At 49.4% G+C, this 18,838-nt stretch overlaps 1 protein-coding gene and 1 pseudogene across 1 annotated transcript in view; both read left to right on the top strand.

The window, feature by feature from the left end:
- LOC147611149 (DNA (cytosine-5)-methyltransferase DRM2-like) overlaps positions 1-18,838 on the top strand; it is a 71,666-nt gene that overhangs the window by 21,535 nt on the left and 31,293 nt on the right. The window contains exons 2-5 of the mRNA XM_086785339.1: positions 4,274-4,358; positions 4,450-4,577; positions 14,589-14,706; positions 14,820-14,923. Coding sequence (XP_086641465.1) covers positions 4,274-4,358; positions 4,450-4,577; positions 14,589-14,706; positions 14,820-14,923 — 435 coding nt within the window. The remainder of the gene's footprint in view (positions 1-4,273; positions 4,359-4,449; positions 4,578-14,588; positions 14,707-14,819; positions 14,924-18,838) is intronic.
- On the top strand, positions 2,453-2,944 carry LOC147611150 (peptidyl-prolyl cis-trans isomerase 2-like; annotated as a pseudogene).

The following is an 18,838-nucleotide window of genomic DNA, read 5'->3' as shown; positions in this document are numbered from 1 at the left end:
TGGTCGACCATGGCTTAGAAGTACATGTGTCCTGTACGACTGGGGCTCTGACCGATTGTGGATTCCTCAAGAGCATGGCCCCTAGGATCTAAAAATGGAGGCAGGCTTGGATCAAGGGTTCTGTGGTGCCACAATAGCTCCCACATCTTCTACAACCCCTTCTCCTCCGACATCTTGGCTCAACACTGATGAAGGCATTCTCTCCCATAGTGATGAGTCCGAACTCTTGGACTGGCTTCAGGCAGCAGAAAGCCTAACATCCTACATGGTGGAAGCCATTGCGGAGGCCCCCCAAGGAGGGTCAAACGAGCCCATCCAAGTCCCCAACTTGGGAGGACCCATCTTGAATCGAGCCAAGCATAGCTGCAGGAAGAAGAAATTTCCTCTAGCCTCCACACCTCTGCCCAACTCCCAACAACTGAAGGTTCCACCAACCTCCCAACCTCACGTCCTCGTCAACATCCGCATTCTTCCCTTGACCGGTCTACTTCACTGCTAAGAAAGCCTCGTTACCCTCATGTATTCCACCGTCACCCTATTTCATCTCGGTCATCCTCCACCTTACCTCCTCTTCTACCTACACCGCAAGGGCCACCCTTGACTGTCCTTCCCCTTCTACACACGCCATCATGGATGCTCTTGATCCTTACCACACACACTTGCCCATCTCCTTGCTATCGTCACCATCATCTTCCACTTTGGCCACTTTGGTAGGCAAGTGCCACCTCCTATCTCTAACGGCCACACCAATAAGCCTTGTCCCGTTCATTTACCACAAGGCAATCGCAGGCCAACAACTCCTCCAACCCCACCATGTGGGAGTCTTTTCTTTCACTCTAGGCCACCATTCACCATCCGCTCACCACCTTTGCGAGTTAGGCATGCCCGACCAAGATAGGAGGAGACGACGACGGTGGTGCAGTAGAGCCAGCGTGCCGATCTGTTGTAGGTACCTGGGCAGGTTTCCCACTAGCATCAAAAAAAACTTCCCTGTCCCATGCTGCTTCAGCCCGACTCGACCCATGCTTCACAACTTCTCTCTCGGCCCATCTCTCCTTCACCTACTAGCCAACCCCCCCTTTTTTTTTTCCGACTGGACTTCCTTTTTCTCTCTCCCCTCACGACTCAACCCCTTTTCTCTCTTACCTCCCACGACTCAATCCCACCCCCTCACGACTCATTATGAGATGGAGGCACCTCCATAGTGTACCCCCCCTTCCCACATGATATTGTATCCCCTCACTGTACTCCACTCACCTCCATAGTGTACCCCCCCCCCCCCCCCCCCCCCCCCCCCTCACTATATTCACACCCTATAAGGGTTTCTGTTTACCTTCCAGTTCCAGTTTCATTTTCTAGGTGCCAGTAGTATCATCTTTATTTTTCATTTTCTGGTTTTTTATCCAGACATTGCATCAGATCCACCATGATGTAACTTTTTGGTCTCATAGGTCATTATGGCCTTTTGAAGACGTTAATATAACATTTCATTTCATTTCATTTCTTCCCCCTTTTCGTCTCGTCCGCCCCTCTCTCTCTCTTCCCCTCATTCTCGACTCAACCTCCTACCCTCTCTCTTCCCCCTTCACAACTCGTCCGCTCCCTCTCTCTACCCAACCTTTCCCCCTCACGACTCAGACCAAATCCCCCCCCTTCCCACCCTTCCAATGACTCGACCCAACCCCTCTCTCTACCCAACCTTTCCAGTCACGACTCAGACAGACCACTCTGCCCCCCCCCCCCCCCCCCCCTCCCTCTCTCCTTCAGAACTCGTCCACGACCCCCCCTCTCCCTCTCTCATGATTCGCTCAACCTCCCACCCTCCCGACTCACCCATCATCCCCCATGACTCGTCCATCCCACTTTCCCATCCCAACCCTCACGACTCGCACGACTGGCTACCTTTATCCCATCCCACCCCTCCCAACTCACCTATCTCATCCCCCTCCCCTCATGACTCGGCCACACACACCCGAATCCCACGACCCCCCCCCCCCCCCAACCCTTCCGACTCCGCTCTCTTTCACGACTCTGCCAATCCCAACCCCCTCACGACTAGCCCATCCCAACCCCCTCACGACTTGTCTTTCCCCACCCCCTTACGACTTGGCGGACCCCACCTCTCTCTCTCTCCTCTGTTGAAACTCGTCCGACCCCCCTCTCTACCCTCTCTCACGACTCGTCTCCACCCACCCCCTCAACGACTCAACCCAACCAACCCTCTCTCCCTCATCGCACGCCTCGTTTCCTCCCAACCAACTCCTCTCTTCCTCTCTGACGACTTGGCCCAAAACCCCTCACGTCTCACCATCCCACCCGCTATGTGCCCCCCACACCACTCTGGACGCCACGAAAGCAGCATCCAAAGCAGCCAAACTGCTCCTCTGCCAAGCCTGCCATCACTTATGCACCCACTCCTAACAAGGCTACACCCAAAAAGCTCGCCAGAAGCATGCACCCAAGAAGACTCCAAAGCCCAAAGCTGCTAAAAGCTAGTCGCATTGTGATGGAGCTCCACACTGAGAACTGCTGAGAACTTCAGAGCTGTTTGTACTGGTGAGAAGGGTGCTGGGAAGTCTGGCAAGCCCCTCCACTTCACGAACTCCAAGTTCCACAGGATCATACCCAACTTCATGTGCCAAGGCAGGGGCTTCACTAGGGGTGATGGCACTGGTGGAGAGTCCATTTATGGGGCGGAATTTGCTGATGAGAACTTTGGAAGAAACCACAGTGTCCCTGGAGTTTTGTCCATGGCCAACGCTGGTCCCAACACCAATGGCTCCCAGTTCTCGCACAGTCTATACCCCTTGGCTGGATGGAAAAGCATGTAATGTTTGGGAATGTTGTTGAGGGCATGTTTGTGGTCAAGGCCATTGAAGCTGTGGGATCTCAGTCTGGCAAGACATCCACGCCTGTTGTGGTTGCTGACTGTGGCCAGCCTTGAAGCCATCTTGGTTTAATGTGAGGCTGCCTCCTACATTGTGATAGTGGCACTTCACAGGAATAGGAATGACTTGGTACTTGTAGGATAGGTACTAATGGCTGTCAGAGTTAGTTTAGGTATTTAATACTATCTGCTGTGGTTTTATCAACTTTGATCATTGACATGACATGATCAGTTCATGTCCATGGTTGATGATGCTGTGGTCACTTGTTTGCAGTGATCATTTGTCTTTTGAGTCGGATACAAAAAAAAAAAAAAAACACCTGCATGCTTGCCTCCCTTCTTCTTTGAGGTCATTTCTTTTTGGTCTCCTCACCGAGGACAGTGAGCACACTAGTGGTGGGAACCTATAGCCACCAAGGGTGCCTACACTGGACGGACTACTGTAACAGTGTCACACCGCCACACTGTAACAGTGTCACACTGCAACACCATAACATTGTAACACCGCCACAGTGGGTCAACCCTAGAGGAACCATCCAGAAGTAGAGGTGCACGCACTGGCATTGAAGGCACCAGCTGACACTCCAACGGGCATCCCCCAGAGATAGGAGACCTCAGGGCATCTACCAAAGATAAGAGACGGCACCGACTCAGCCTGTCTCGCCGGACTCCTTATATGGTCCCTCGAGTCATCCTGAAGGACATCCTTCATTCCTCATCCCTCATCCCTCATGCATCATCGGACATCCTTCATGCTTCATCCTTCATTATGCCACTTTGTAGCCTGTGTAATACAGTCACTTGTCATCAACTAGAGCTGTGTGTTGTTCTCTTCATTGTGACCTCTACTGAGTGCGCATAGTATAGTGAAGGACATGTAATAGTGTTCTTGGAGTAGTGCAAGTGCTCTTATTCCTCTTGCAGTCTTGTCTCTTGCAATCTTGTCACTTGTGTTGTGTTCTGCTCCATAGTGTCTACTGTGTTGTGCTATGAGCATCGAGGACTCCGGACATACTGAGAGCCACCACAGTGTGTGCCGGGCAATCAACCCTGCTACATAAGGTGATCGGACTTGATTTAGAGAAATCAACTATAGGAGAGGGGGTGAGAATTGGGATTGTTTACGTTCGCAGTTTCACGGTTATGCCATCTTTTTAGTTAAAGAATTGGTGACATGACGTTTTACCATCTTTGAATGATTCTTTAACTGAGTTTGCTAAACCGTTAGGTACATTTATCAGTTCTGAATTTAGGTCTTGATGCATATACATTAGTATATATCCTAAGTACATCTACTTAAGTTTACATGATGCACAAATATTTCATGCATGCATTCTCGAGTTTTTTTTTCCTAAAGAGATTTTTTGTATTATTTATGATTTTTAGGACACACAAGAACAAGATGCGACAACAACCCTTTTGGAAATGGGTTTCTCAGAGACACATGTGTTGCATGCTATTGAAGCTTGTGGTAAATAATCATGTGATGTTTTGTGAATTACACAATTTTCCTGATTTTTAGGACCTCGGTTCATAGTCATAATTTTTCTGCTTGGGTGCAGGAAAAGAAAGCTCCATATTTGTGCTTTCAGATTTCATTCAAGCACATTATGGGAAAGATTGTGAGGATGAAAATGTTGTTCAATTTTGTGAAGAGCAAAGTCTGGATGCCGCACAAGGCAGTTCTAATGTAAGTTAAAGTTATTTTTGCTCTGTTGAAGATCCTTTATAAAGGACTCTAAAAAAGAAAATTGCTGCTGGTGCAGTCAATCAGAAAAACAATCGTTCTAGACACTGCCACAGCCTAAGTGTGACATGAAGGGCCCATCTTCGCATATACACATGAAGGCTTTGTCTATATTGGACTGTCCTAGAAGGTCCTTAAATCCTACTCCATTGTAGCCACCAAGGGTGCTCACATTGTACTAGGACAGACCATCTTTTTTTTTTTTTTTTCCAGAAAGGAGACTTCTATTAAGTATGATTTTTTTTTTTACAAAATGGAGATTTCACACCAAGAAAGGTGGAGATCTCAACCAATCAGGAGCCCTGTGCTGCCAATAGGGTCCCGAATGAGAGGACGTGAAAAAGATACCAATGTCCCACTCTCTCATAAATTGGCCGCGCTTCCTCTCCGCAGCCCTCGAAGATCCCTGGATTCTGGCCGAGGTAGCCATGATGGTGTGAATAATATCACTCCAAATCCTGCAAAGACACTGAGAAACAAGAACGGGAGTACCCTCAATAGCCTTGGTGCATCTAGCCTTCCAGAAATTCCAGGTTGAGATGCTAGCAATAATCTCCCAAGAGCTGTCTAACCTCTGTGCCGGAGGGACAAAGTGTGAAAGTGGCAAATCCTGAAGACAACACTGCCGAGCAACTCCTTGCCTAACCATAATGGCCAAGCTCCTGACAGTCCCCTCAAATCTCAGCTGTGGCCCAGATTGTGTCAACCAAATGATAGAACCAAAAGAAATGATAGCATCTCTCTTAATCCTACCAAAGAGGTGTGTAATCGCAAACCAAACCCTCTGTGCTTCCCTGCATTCCCATAAACAATGGTAAACTGACTCAGAAACTCCTGCACATCTAGGGCATGCTGGGCAAGCACCAGTAACTGACCTCCACTGATTGGTGGCCAGACCACCATGAAGAGAAACCCAGATAAAGGAGGAAATTTGTGGCTTCCTATAAGAATGCCACAATCTACACCAAAAAACGCTTTGAATGTCAGTCGAAATGCCGTAAGATTCCCAATGGGGTCTAAGAGTAGGGACACTCTGAATGTGTCCCAAGATAAGATGTCTGGGATTCCACACCGTATAACTGAAAAAAGGCATGCTTTTCAAAGGGTTACAAGCATCCTTCCACACCCACTCACCGGGGTCCCAATGCAAATGTCTGATAGGGCATCCACCATACAACCAAAGGCTAACACTCTCTGTGATCATCCCGCGGGGGGGGGGGGGGGGGGGGGGGGGGGGTGGGGGGGGTCAACAAAGATGTGCTTCCCTAACCTGCCAACAACTCTAATTGGACGAATCTGGGGGCCCTCAATAAGGAATACCTGTCCCAGAAAATACCCCAAACCAAGAATGATGACGGTCTTCTAAGAAAGATCCAGTAATCTAGTGGTTGGGAATGGCTGTGTCAATCTGTGCAGTCCTCCGACTAGAGCCTCTCAAATGTTGCGTGAGATCCAATCTCTGTACCTCGGTGAGGCTCTGAAACCTCTTCCAAGCCAACACTGTGGGGCAAAGCGTCTCCCAGCCAGCCCAAAGAATATGCATAACTGCCCCAAGAGGCCTACCATGCACATCTAAGATCAAATCATTCCATAGAATGGGCTGCCGGTTAACTTTCTCCACTGAACGCGGGGGGATGTGTACCAAAAAACTCCTCAGGCAGTCCCAGGCCCGTAGGAGGGACCTAACCAGGGGGGGGATGAAGGGGAGCGGTGAACTGCATCCGAAAAAATAAAGCGTGAGCTGAGAGTCCAGTCACCTCCGCGAACAGGGACACACTTCATGATCTGCTGCATGAGAAAGTCCTTCCACGGCTTAGAGTCTGGAAGAAAGCCCCTAACAACCAGCTTACACAGCAAAGCCTTACATTGCACATCAGGGTCAATGATATTCAATCCCCCTTCTTGCTTAGGCCTGATAATGGTTTCCCAAGCAACTCTAGCCCTGGTGTGTGCATTTCCATCAAGCCCTGACCAAAGAAAGTTCCGAATAAGGCGACGAAGCTGTCCAATGCAGCCCTTATGAAAAATCCAGCACGAAGCGATAAACCAAGTCGTGGCTAGCAAAACTTGGTTAGCCACCAAAGCTCTAGAGGCCAAGTCGTGCTTCCTCCTACTCCAGTGATGAAGTTTGCTTTTGATGCTTAAGAGCACTGGAGCAAACTGTTGTGTGCAGGGGAGATGTCAACACCCACCTGACAACCAAGGTATCTAGCAGAGCATCCTCTCTCAATCCAAGTAAAACCATCTGTACCCTAATCTGCAAGAGGAGAATCACTGATCCAAAAACCAACTGACTTATTCCAATTGATAGTAGCTCTTGCTGCCAAACAAAAGGCCTCCAAGGCTGTCCGGAAAGCACATAAACAAGCATGGAAGCCTCAAGGAACAGCGCCGTATCATCTGCTAACTCAGAGTCCAGTAACTCTTCCTCCGTACATAAAGGCAGCCTGAGACCCACAACACCATGGGCAGCCCGAAGAAACCTGCTGATAGCCTCAGCTACAATGAGGTACAGTAAAGGGGCGAGGGGACAGCCCTGCCTCACAGAACGGGAAATCTGAAAACACTCACCACGCCCCCCACAGGCTAAAACAGTGCTATGAGCCTCCCTGTATAGGCAAGATCCAGTTTTGGGAAAACCCCATGTGTGTCATAGTGCCCTCCAAAAAATCCCAATCCACTCTGTCATAAGCTTTTTCAAAATCAAGCAAAAGAATGGTAAGAGGCTGCTGACTAGCCTTTGCCCACTCGACAGCTTCCCAGAAAGAAAAGATGTTATCAAATATACTCCTTCCTTGGAGGAACCCATTCTAGGTATCATGGATAGTCCTTTGGAGAATCTGTTGCAACCTTATACTCAAGGCTTTAGCTAGGATTTTATATGCAGATCCAAGGAGGGTGATGGGCCTCCATTGCTTGATGTCAGTCTTGTCCCCACTCTTGGGGATAAGGTGAATCAGTCCCTCCGTGAGGTATGGAAGCATCATACCCGAGACCCACATTTCCTGAAGGGCAACAGTGATAGCATCTCCAATATGATCCCAAAAAGGAATAAAGAAGGCGGGAGAAAGACCATCATCCTCGGGGCATGAACCACTGGAAAAGGATGCAATGCGTGAAGTTATTCATCCTTCGAGAAAGGGGCATCCAGGAAAGAACACATAGCATCTGTAATGATCCTGGGCATGCACTCCCAAACTTTCTGCCGTGCCACATCTCTCTGAGGGGAGGGGACCTCTGCAATCAACAAAGACCGATAAAATTCTGAAGCAATATCCCTCTATTTATCAGGCTCAATCTGAACCTCACCCTGTGAATCCTGCAAGTACCTCATAGAGTCCCTGCTATGGGAAGGCCTGTGTGCTGAAAAAAGCTCTTTGTTGCATCTGCCACCCATCTAAGTCCAAAAGGATTTGTTCGCATAAAAGGCAAACTCAGCCCTCCTGTCCATGGCCAACTGTAGCTCTGCTCTAACTGTGGAAAAGAGGTCTGTAATCCAAGTCGCATGTGGATGCTTTTCATGTTCCCTCTGAAGAGGAGCAATCCTACGCCTAATAGCTCTCTCCTTGTCCAGAGCCTCCTGTTTCTTAGACAAGGCAATGCTATGATAATGTGCCCAATAACATGAGGTATAGTAGATGCTGCCACTGAAATACAAACACCCCCTCTAGTCCCAACTGCCGAGGACCAGAAGGTGTGGCCAGAAAGCATCTTACCAGTTTTGCCACACTGAGATCTATCCAATTTGTGTTCCTGCAAGAAAAGCACATCCACCTGGGCAGAAGATGTCGGCAAGGCGTGAAGGGGGGGCACTTGAATAACAAGCCCAAAGGCAGACCCGATGGCCTTTTACATAGGCCAATATGCACGCAGAAGACCTGGAAATCTGAGAGTAATCGGGAAACGGTTCTGGTCTTCCTCAACAAGGTCAAAGTAGCTGGAGTAGGGAAGAAAGAATATCTTCCTCGGGCCTAATGGCAAAGGGCTGCCTTTCAAAACCTCTGAGGCTGCGTCCTCAGAATCGAAATCCACTTGGAAGAAACCTCTTCTAAGCAACCTGACATCTTGAAAGTGTAGAGCGAGGTCGGAGGGTAGAGCCGCCAGGACCCAGTCCCGAGCCTGGAGACGGGACGGGTGAGATCCAAAGATTCTGGCAATGAGGGTCGTTTTGGAGTCTTTCTCTATTTCGGCATAGAGGACCGCGAGCTCGGCTTCAGAGAAAACAATGGTTCGCCCGGCCGAGGGAGAATGATTAGCCATGATGCTACTTGAACCCGGATGAGGAGCAATCCGAACCAAGGGGAAGAGGAAGGCGATGCGGCGGAGGAAAGGAAAGGAGGGTGGAAAAGGGAACAACAAAAAAGAAAAGGGAAGCAAGGGGAAGAGGCTGGACACAAAGGCGAAGAGGGGCGGGGGAGGGGCAGCACAATAGCGCTGCGCTGAGGGAAGAGGTAGAGGAAGGATGGGAGGCAATTAGGGGAGGGGAGGCGAAACGATCAACAGGAGGGCTAGGGTGGGCAAAGGCAAGGAGGGGAGGCGGAGGAGTAAAGGGGGTGAAGCAGGAAGAAAAGAAAATGGGCGCAGCGAAGGATGAAGGAAACGAGGGAGAAGGAGGGGGCAGCGAAGAAGGAAGGAAGCAAAGGCAGAGAGGATCAGAGGCGGAAGGGAACGAATCAGGCAGTGATGGAGGAAGGAGGGGCGCAGCGAGGAAGAATGAGGGGCGCAGCGATGGAGGAAGAAAGCGATTCAGGGTTCGGGGATCTCGCGGTCATCGACAGACCATCTTTGGGCATCACACCGCCACACCACCACACCGTGATACCGTTACACTGCCATTATGGATGACCGACCACTTCGTGGACTGGGCCAGCTTGAAAAACACCTTCCTCCGCACCTTCCGTCGTGGTAACTATGAGGACCGCCTTCTCTAGGAGCTAGGGAAGCTGAAACTGCTACCATGGGAGAGTGTCAGAACTTATGACACGGACCATAGTGTTGGTGGCCTAGCTACCAACTTACTATGGCGACTTCATGGCGCCAGTGGGTGACACAGGCCTTGCCCAGAACCACCCAACAGAAGATTCGGGAGAGTCGGCCCCCACCAACTATCTTGTTGGAATTCCACAAGCTGGCCTCCCAACTAGAAAATGCACGACTCATGGTTGAGCATGATGCAGGCTTTGTATAGCCAATGAGAACACCACTGGATGACCAGGTGGCTCAGCTGAAGCAGGAGGTGGAGGCACTCAGAGTGAGCCACAAATCTCAAAGCGAGGAAAGTATCTGCTGCATGAGAAAGTCTTCCATGGCGCAGAGCCTGGAAGAAAGCCCCTAACAACCAGCTTACATAGCAAAGCCTTACATTGCACCTCAGGGTCAATGATATTCAATCCCCCTTCCTGATTAGGCCTGATAATGGTTTCCCAAGCAACTCTAGCCCTGGTGTGTGCATTTCTATCAAGCCTTGACCAAAGAAAGTTCCGAATAAGGCGACGAAGCTATCCAATGCAGCCCTTATGAAAAATTCAGCACGAAGTGATAAACCAAGTCGTGGCTAGCAAAACTTGGTTAACCACCAAAGCTCTAGAGGCCAAGTCGAGCTTCCTCCTACTCCAGTGATGAAGTTTGCTTTTAATGCTTAAGAGCACTGGAGCAAACTGTTGTGCAGGGGAGATGTCAACACCCACCTGACAACCAAGGTATCTAGCAAAGCATCCTCTCTCAATCCAAGTAAAACCAACATCTGTACCCAATCTGCAAGAGGAGAATCACTGATCCAAAAACCAACTGACTTATGCCAATTGATAGTAGCTCCTGCTGCCAAACAAAAGGCCTCCAAGGCTGTCCAGAAAGCACATAAACAAGCATGTGAAGCCTCAAGGAACAACGCCGTATCATCTGCTATCTCAGAGTCCAATAACTCTTCGTCCGTACATAAAGGCAGCCTGAGACCCACAACACCATGGGCAGCCCGAAGAAACCTGCTCATAGCCTCAGCTACAATTAGGTACAGTAAAGGGGCGAGGGGACAGCCCTGCCTCATTGAACGGGAAATCTGAAAACGCTCACCACGCCCCCCACAGGCTAAAACAGTGCTATGAGCCTCCCTGTATAGGCAAGACACAGCTCTGATCCAGTTTTGGGAAAACCCCATGTGTGCCATAGTGCCCTCCAAAAACTCCCAATCCACTCTATCATAAGCTTTTCCAAAATCAAGCAAAAGAATGGCAAGAGGCTTATGACTAGCCTTTGCCCACTCCACACCTTCCCAGAAAGAAAAGATGTTATCAAATACGCCTTCCTTGGAGGAACCCATGCCACCACAGTGCCCATATGAACTGGCACATGGCGAATGATTTTCGGATGGGACCCGACTTGATTCCTTCCAGTGGATCTGTAGAGGCACCATGACTCAGTATCTTGGATGGTCAAGTCCAGCACCTCATCCTCAATTTCTTGTGGGTCAACTGTGATGGGCAAGCAGCCTAGCCAAAGTAGCCTCGCGAGTTATTGCCCAGCCCCTCCACAAAGTGGCATCCATCGATCCGGCTATTCATAGCAAAGCCCGCTGGGCAAGCTTATTGTCTGTGGCATCCAACCAAGGGAAGAGCTGTGCAAGGATTTTGTTGTTTGCCTGCATTTGGGCCTGCATCCCCTCTCGTGGTGGCCTGTGGCCCTCTGACACCAGAAGCATCTTCTCTGTTGCTCCTATTTGTAAATGGAGTACCTCTTTTGAGGACAGGTTTTGTGCTTGGGAGGCACTTTCTTGCAGCCGATATTCCGCTGTCTCTAGCCTGGGGTAGAGCCATGGAAGGATTTTCTCTAGAGCCACATTTCATCTTGGACCCCATCCTGGGAAGGCCCCATGTGCGATGGGACTTCTCCATGGCCCGCTGAGAGTGTTCGGTACCTCTTTGGCCAAAAGTGGCTGGAAGGAAGGCGAGTGAGATCATTCCACATCGAATGATAGTGAGGGCGCTCCTCATCCAGTTGGGCAGCTTCTGGAAGAGAGTGAATGGGAAGGCCAGATCTGGGAGTCCTGTATCCTGTGCCTGGAGGTAAAAATGCATCCCTTCTGCTGCGAAGGGGAAAAGAAAATAGCAGGCAGCTCTGCCGCACCGAGGGCAAAATGACAAAGTGGTCTCCTCTCCCTCCCGAATGGAAACCTGACTATGGATGTGGAGTACGAGGCAGAGATAGTGCGAACCCAAGCTGGTGACAAGCCCATAAGGAGCCTGATTCCCTCCAGGAAAGCCTAATCCACACGGTCATATGCCTTCTCAAAGTTGAGGAGAAGCACTGCAAGGTCCTGGCCTTGCATCCTTGCTCTCATGATGGTCTCCCAAAAGGTGAAGATGCTATCCAGAATGCTCCTATCCCAGATAAAGCATGTCTGTGCCGAGTGAATCAGGTCGGAGAGGTGACGCTGAAGGCTGAAGGCGAAGACTGGGGGGGCCTTGGCGAGGATCCTAGGAGGGTGATGGGCCATCACTAGCAAATCTCAAGTCGGTTTGTCTCCCTCTTTTGGGATGAGGCAGATGAGACCCTCAACCATGTGTTCTTGAAGAGACTCCTTCAAAGCTGCCCGAAGGCCAGCCTCCACCAGGTCCCACTGCTGCATAAAGAGAGACTGGGAGTCCATCCTCCCTAGAGTACTTCCTGCAAGGGAGAGCATCGAGGGCCTGCAGGAGCTCATCTCTGGAGAAGGGGAGATCCAGCAAAGTCCAAATGGAATCTGAAACGCGAGGCTGAATGTGATGCTAGACCCTCTGGTGGACCTCCTCGTGCTGGGGAGAGTCTGGCTCAGTGGAGAGCAGACTGCGTGGTAAAACTCCGAGGTGACGTCCAAACCTGGAGGATAGGGCAGTGCGGGCTGTCTTAAGCTGGGTTTCTACCCACAGGCTGTCAGGGGCCTGCCCTTGGAGGCACTGAAGGGAAGCAAGGCTGCAGCGGAGGTCTCTCTTTCGCTCTCTAAGAGCAATAAGCCACTCCTAGGCTACTGACTGGTGGAAGTAGCTGACCTAAAGCGTGCGGTCCAAGGTCGCTATAGCACCCTAGGGGAGAAAGTATAAGTGGGCCCTATCTCTTCAAGCTGCTTGACTATGGTGGGGTCTTGAAGGAGGAGGTTCAGAATCCGCGCTGACTGCTGGCAGTCTTGATGCCATGGGTCTGCCAAACAAAGAATCATGGAGGCATGGTCAGAGAGAGTGGTGCCAGCGAGGATGCTCACCATGCCGCCTCTATCACACCCCCACTCATCTACATAAAAGCAATCCAAGTGGGATATGGTATGACTTTCCAGCCAGCGGTCAGGCATCCGGCCAAACTCCAGGAGGTGCGAGGTGTCCTGGCCTCTGGTATGGCAGGAACCTCCTCCTAGGTGGAGCTCTCTGGCTCTGAAATTTTAGGAACTGGGCTGCCACCGTCATGGTCCTATGGGTCGTCAAGCATGTTGAAGTTTCTGCCTATGCACGAAGCGTGTATACTGGAGGTAGACCCTGGCGCACCTGTATCCAAAAGGTGGTGCAGTCTGTGGCTCTGTTTGGAGCATAAATGTTGCGGAGGCCAAGTCTGGTTTCCCCTACCTGAAGAATCAGCCACTGTGCACGTCCAGGGACAAGGGTGCCTGTCTCCACCACCTAAGAGGCCAAGGGCTCGCCCACTGAAATGCATATGTCACCCTGGTTCTCCTGAGGAGCCCAAAAGCAGGGGACCAACAGTTGTGGCTCTTGCTAAGGAGAATCTTCCCACAAGGATGGGTATGGCTGGCAGTGAGGTGATGCTCCTAGATCATAAGTATATCAATGGAATCCCCCACAAGGACTCTCTGGAGCTCCGTCACGACAATGGCCATTCGCCTTTTGCAAAAGGCGCTTCCTAACCCGCAAACATTCCATAAGACAATCGTCATGCTGTGTTGTGACACGGCCACTCTCTCCATGGCGCGGCTAATCTTCGGAGTGGGCTTTGAAGGGGAATAGTGGCTGTCAGTGCGTTGAAAGAGCCGCTCCAGGTATGCTTGGATGTGGGCTGAGAGGGGTCTCCACTCCTCCCCAGCCTGCTTTCTTCCGCCTCTGGCCCGATGTGCTCTCGGTGGAGGTGTATGTATACTCTCCGCTCAGCTATGCAGCTGAGGTGGAAGTAAATAAAGAGATGAAGTCTCCTGGGCGCTGGAAGAAGACTAAGGAGCTCAATCCTAGCTGTTGCCTAGGAAGAGAGGATGGCATCTGTGACCTGAAGATGGTCCACAAACTGGAATAGGTATCGCCCTTCAGCTCACACTTTGGGATCTCAGCCATCCTTGCCTCCTTGATATTGATGCATGAGTGGACCTCAGAGTCGTGTGAGCCAGGGGTGGGAGCTCATCATCAATAGCATAGCCGCCTGGCACAGTTGGCATGCCTTATGCAGCGCAAGGCTATTTATGGATCAATCGCCCCACTGGGAGAGACTGACCTGCTTGATCTGGACAAACATCATTCACACCGTTTAGAAAGGGAGATACCAGGCCCTCCAAGAATAGGTAGCTGGAGAGAGAACTCCCTCCCTCCTTTTGTTCTTCGTTTTTCAGATCTAGCATGAGGGAACCTTTTGTATTGCACTGCCTCTATTGAGGGTTGTAGTTTGCTTTATGCAGATGTCTTGTTAATAATGGAAGGATCTTTTCTTGGGGGGAAGAAGCTAGGGTAGTTAAGCTTATGATTAGCTCTCAGAAGAATCACTGGTGTCAAGTTCTCCTAGTATGTGTGTTTCATGTGTGACCCAATGTGCTCTCATTTTGAGTAAAAAAAGGTGGATCTGACCACAAGATTCTTACAAGTCCAAGTGTCAGCATACTAACTGTGTATTGTTTCTTTAGCTGTAAGCTGATTATTTGGATTATTATGTGGAGTTTTATAAGGAAAAATTCATATTTGCTAAAACTAATCCATGTGTCATTGTTCTTGTTCTCAGAAGGAAGAAATGCTGGAGGCACAAACTTCCCCAGTGCATGTTTTAAAAGATGCCAAACAAACACTAATTGAAATGGGATTCTCTCCTGGACAGATTTTGACAGCAATCAAGGCTTGTGGTAAGCTGTCTTCACAAGGGTGAATTATACATATAGAAGGGGCTTGCGTAGAGAGAATGCATCAACTGTTTCTTAATATAGAAAGATCTTAGATCTAGCCATGTAATTTGCAGGCAAAGACAGCCCGGTTTTTGTCTTATCGGATTTTATTCAGGCACACTATGGGAACAATGTAGAGGACAGCACCATCTTGGATATGCAAGATGTGGGCACTGATGTAAGATTATTATTTTTTCACAATATCTGCAAACTCTCGTCTTTTTTTCACTATTGTCTGTTTTTTCCTAAAGCACTTCCTAGGTAACCCGCATGATCATATCTCTGTGATTCCCTTCAAACCTGATTTGTGGGCCTGACTGTGTCGACCAAACAATAGCACCAAAACAAATGTAGGCATCTCTCTTCATCCTTCCAAAAAGGTGTGCTAATGCAGTCCAGATCCTCTTTGCTTCGGTGCACTCCCATAAGCAATGGCAAACTGTCTCTGAAGCTAATGCACATCTTGAACACGGTGGGCTAGTGCCAATGACCGATCTCCACTGGTTGGTGGCAAGTCCACCATGTAGAGAAAGCCAAGTTAAAGAGGAAATCTTTGTTTCCCTGTATGAGTGCCACAACCTCCACCAAAAAGCTCCCTGAATGTCAAGGGAGATCCCATAAGCCTCCCAATGCAGTTTAGAAGTGGGGACACTCTGGATTTGTCCCAGAACCAAGTGTCTAGCATTCTGTAGAGTGTAACTAAAGAAGGGCATGCTTTTCATGGGGCTAAAAGGCATCCCTCCATTCCCACTCACCAAGGTCCCAGTGCAAGTATCTGATAGGACACTTATCATATAACCAGAGGCTCCAAGAGTCCATAATCATCCCTTGAGTTGGATCAATATAGATGTGCTTTCCTGCCCTGCCCACCACTCTCACCGGCCGGACCACCAAACCCTCAATGATATCCTGCTCAAGACTTCTCTCCAAGAGCCATCTATCATGAATGGAGCAGAAAACCGGTACATCCTCCTCACCCAAAGTGGGGAGGCACATGACCTGAATCAGTCCTTCTCCATATGATTAGTTTTGCCACAATGGGTGCAAGGCTTTCTTACCTTAGAACTTCCTTTCTTTGCTAAAAATGCAGTGTCAGTTACCTTTTGTTGTTGAGTTCTTTCCTCTACTTGGAGAGCATTGATGATACCTTCAAGAGTAGGATTATTGTGATACTTGAAGGTAGTGACAAGAGTAGCATAGGTGTCAGGTAAGCTTTTGAGAAGCACAGCAATAGCAATATCTTCGGAGATGGGGGACTTCACTGATGCAAGCTGAACCATAAGGCTGCGAAGATAATTGACATGAGAGGCTATAGTAGCTCCCTCCTGCATATATAGATCAAAGAATGAGATCATAAGTGCAATCTTAGAGTTTTTAGAGCGGGATCCAAAAAGGGTATCCAAAGTGATCCATGCTCGAGAAGCAGACTGTATGTCGGAGATGTGATGAATGTAATCATCTCCAAGACTGAGCAAGATGATAGCATAGGCTTTGTCATTCTTGGCAGTTGGAACATAAGTGACAACTTGCTCAATGTCGGAATCTTCGGGAGCAGCATGGTGAACAACGTCCCAAAGACTTTCTTTCATAAGATGGCACTTGATTTTGATTTGCCAAGTATGAAAGTTGGACCCATTGAATTTATCGATAGACATGAGAGAATGAGTAGAAGAGGCCATGTGGGAAGGTCTTACCTCTTGCTAAAATGCAAGGGCAGTGTCTATTCCCTTACAAGATTGCAGAAATGAATGAAAGAAGAGATCCAAATTGTTTTTAGAAGCCGGTTCTCTCACCACTTGTCAAGGCCATAGCATGTGACAGCCCATCGAAGCATGAGGAACCAGCAGTTTGCAGATATGAGGATAACAAAAGGACTGACCAGCAAACTGAAGGAGACAATGTACAGTACCTTGTAGACTCTTCAAGAGGAAGCGATGGCAGAACCGAATGCAGCAAATAGCTCGTTAACAGGAGGAAAGTCGATCTGCAGCTGCCTCTAGATGATGCGCAATAAATCCCAGGCAGAGACAGTCCCTTGAGTCGATGAAGAAGGCAGCCAAAGGAGAGCAGCAACAGTACAGCGGGCTGTAGCAGTTCCAATATGACGGGCAGCAACAGCTCCACAGTAGCAGCTCCAGGAAAACTTTGAATAAGGACAGCCCGATGGCTGAGATGAAGGCAATGGGCTGAAGAGGCTAGGAGGAACCTCGCTCTGATACCATGTAAAAATATGGAAACAAGAGCTAGAAACTAGAAGACTAGAAGTGAAATAAGAACAAGATTGAAGGACAAAGAGTTACCTTGAGATGAGTGTAGACAAGACACAAGCTAGATACTTCTTATGATGTGACACCCACAATATATAGGTGTGTAGTACAAGAGATAGTAGCCACGCTGATATGTGGGACAAATAAGATGCCACATGGCAGACACACAAGACTCAAGACAAAAGTTTATACTAGACTAGGAAAAGAGTACACCTAGTGTGCACTTATTTCCAACACATCCCTGCCTCATGGAGCGGGAGATCTGAAAGCGCTCACCATGCCCCCAACAAGCTAAAACCGTGTTGTGGGCCACCTCTAACTCAGCTCTAACATTGGGCAAAAAGGTCTAGGATCCAAGGAGGTCTCTGCATCTTGATAGAGTGAGTCTGGGATGCGGGCACACAATACACCCTTCTACCTCCCAAGTTCCCTGATGCACAAGACAATTGGGCAATGATATGATTTGGTAGGACTTGGCAAGATGGCAATAGAGCCCATTCTATCCAGGCCCCAGTCATCCACATAAAATCTGTCCAACCTTGCAAAGATGCATCCATCCCTGCTTCTATGGTTGTGCTATGAGTAACATAAGGAATCAGGCCTCATCTAGAAATCATCCTTTGTCCAACAATCATCGCCATAAGTATAATCTCTCCTAGGAGGCTCTCTCAAAGTGGTGTGTTCTACCCTCATGGCCACCCTTTTTGTCCAATGGCTACTCAACCATGTTGAAGTCTCCTCCAATAGTCCAATGATTAGTCAGGGTTAGCAGATCTGTGATGGTGTCCCAAAGGGCCACCCTCTCTCCCTGTACATTAGGTGCATAGATATTCAAGATACCTGTAGCAGGGTTGGCTGTTGGGCACACTACGTGGTGGCTCTTCTCTGGACAGTATGTCCGGAGTCCTCGATGCTCACAGCACAACGCAGAAGACAATATGCAGCAGGACACAACACAAGAAGAGACGAGACTATGGAAGGGACAAAAACACTTGCACTACCCAGAGAAAACTGATACATGTCCTTCACTGTACCGAGCACACTCAGCAGAGGTCACAATGAAGGGGACGACACAGCACAAACTGATGATAGCACAAGGGGTACAAAGTGGTATGAAGGATGAGCATAAGGATGTCCTCCAAGTGAGATAAAGCTGCAGGATCAGGATGTCCTCCAAGATGGAACGAGGAGCCATATATGCCTGAGGTCGAGTCGATGGCATCTCCTATCTTTGGTGGATGCCGTGGGTGGCAGCGTAGCCTTGGTGGAATCACCTATCTCTAGAGATGCGGTGGAGTGTCAATCGGTGCCGTCACTGCAAGTTGGTGCTGTTGGAGCCTTTAGTGCACCTCCTTGTGTTTGTTGTGGTGGTGTGTCTCCACTTGATGATCCCAATCCTTGGCGCCTCCGTTGACTCACTGCCACATAGTCACGTTGTAGTGGACGGTCCGTTGCGGTGGATGGTCCACTGCGAGTGTCCTCGCTTTCATCCTCTCGACCTCAACCTCCCCCTCGACTGTCCGCTCCTCCCTCGCGACCCTTTACTCAGACTGTCCGCTCCCCCCCCTCACGGCTCACCCCTCACCCCAACCTCTGGTGACGGTCCGCTTTTCCCCCCTCGCAACCTTCCAGCCACCCCCCTCTCCTCGACCATCTGCCTACACCCCACCCCCCTTGACTGTCCAACCCCCCTCTCTTGTTGTCCATCCGATCACCCTAACCCCTCCTCGTTGGTTCTCCACCCCGCCCCCTTGTCTCACTGCCACCTTCCTTCATCTTCCCACCCTCTTCCCTTGACGGCTTCTCGTCAACATGCCTTGACCACC

This window comes from Cibotium barometz, chromosome 48 (genome assembly GCF_041138505.1).
Source record: "Cibotium barometz isolate CiBa-2024 chromosome 48, ASM4113850v1, whole genome shotgun sequence".
In the NCBI taxonomy this organism is placed as follows: Eukaryota; Viridiplantae; Streptophyta; class Polypodiopsida; order Cyatheales; family Cibotiaceae; genus Cibotium; species Cibotium barometz.
This window is presented reverse-complemented; position numbering and strand designations above follow the sequence as displayed.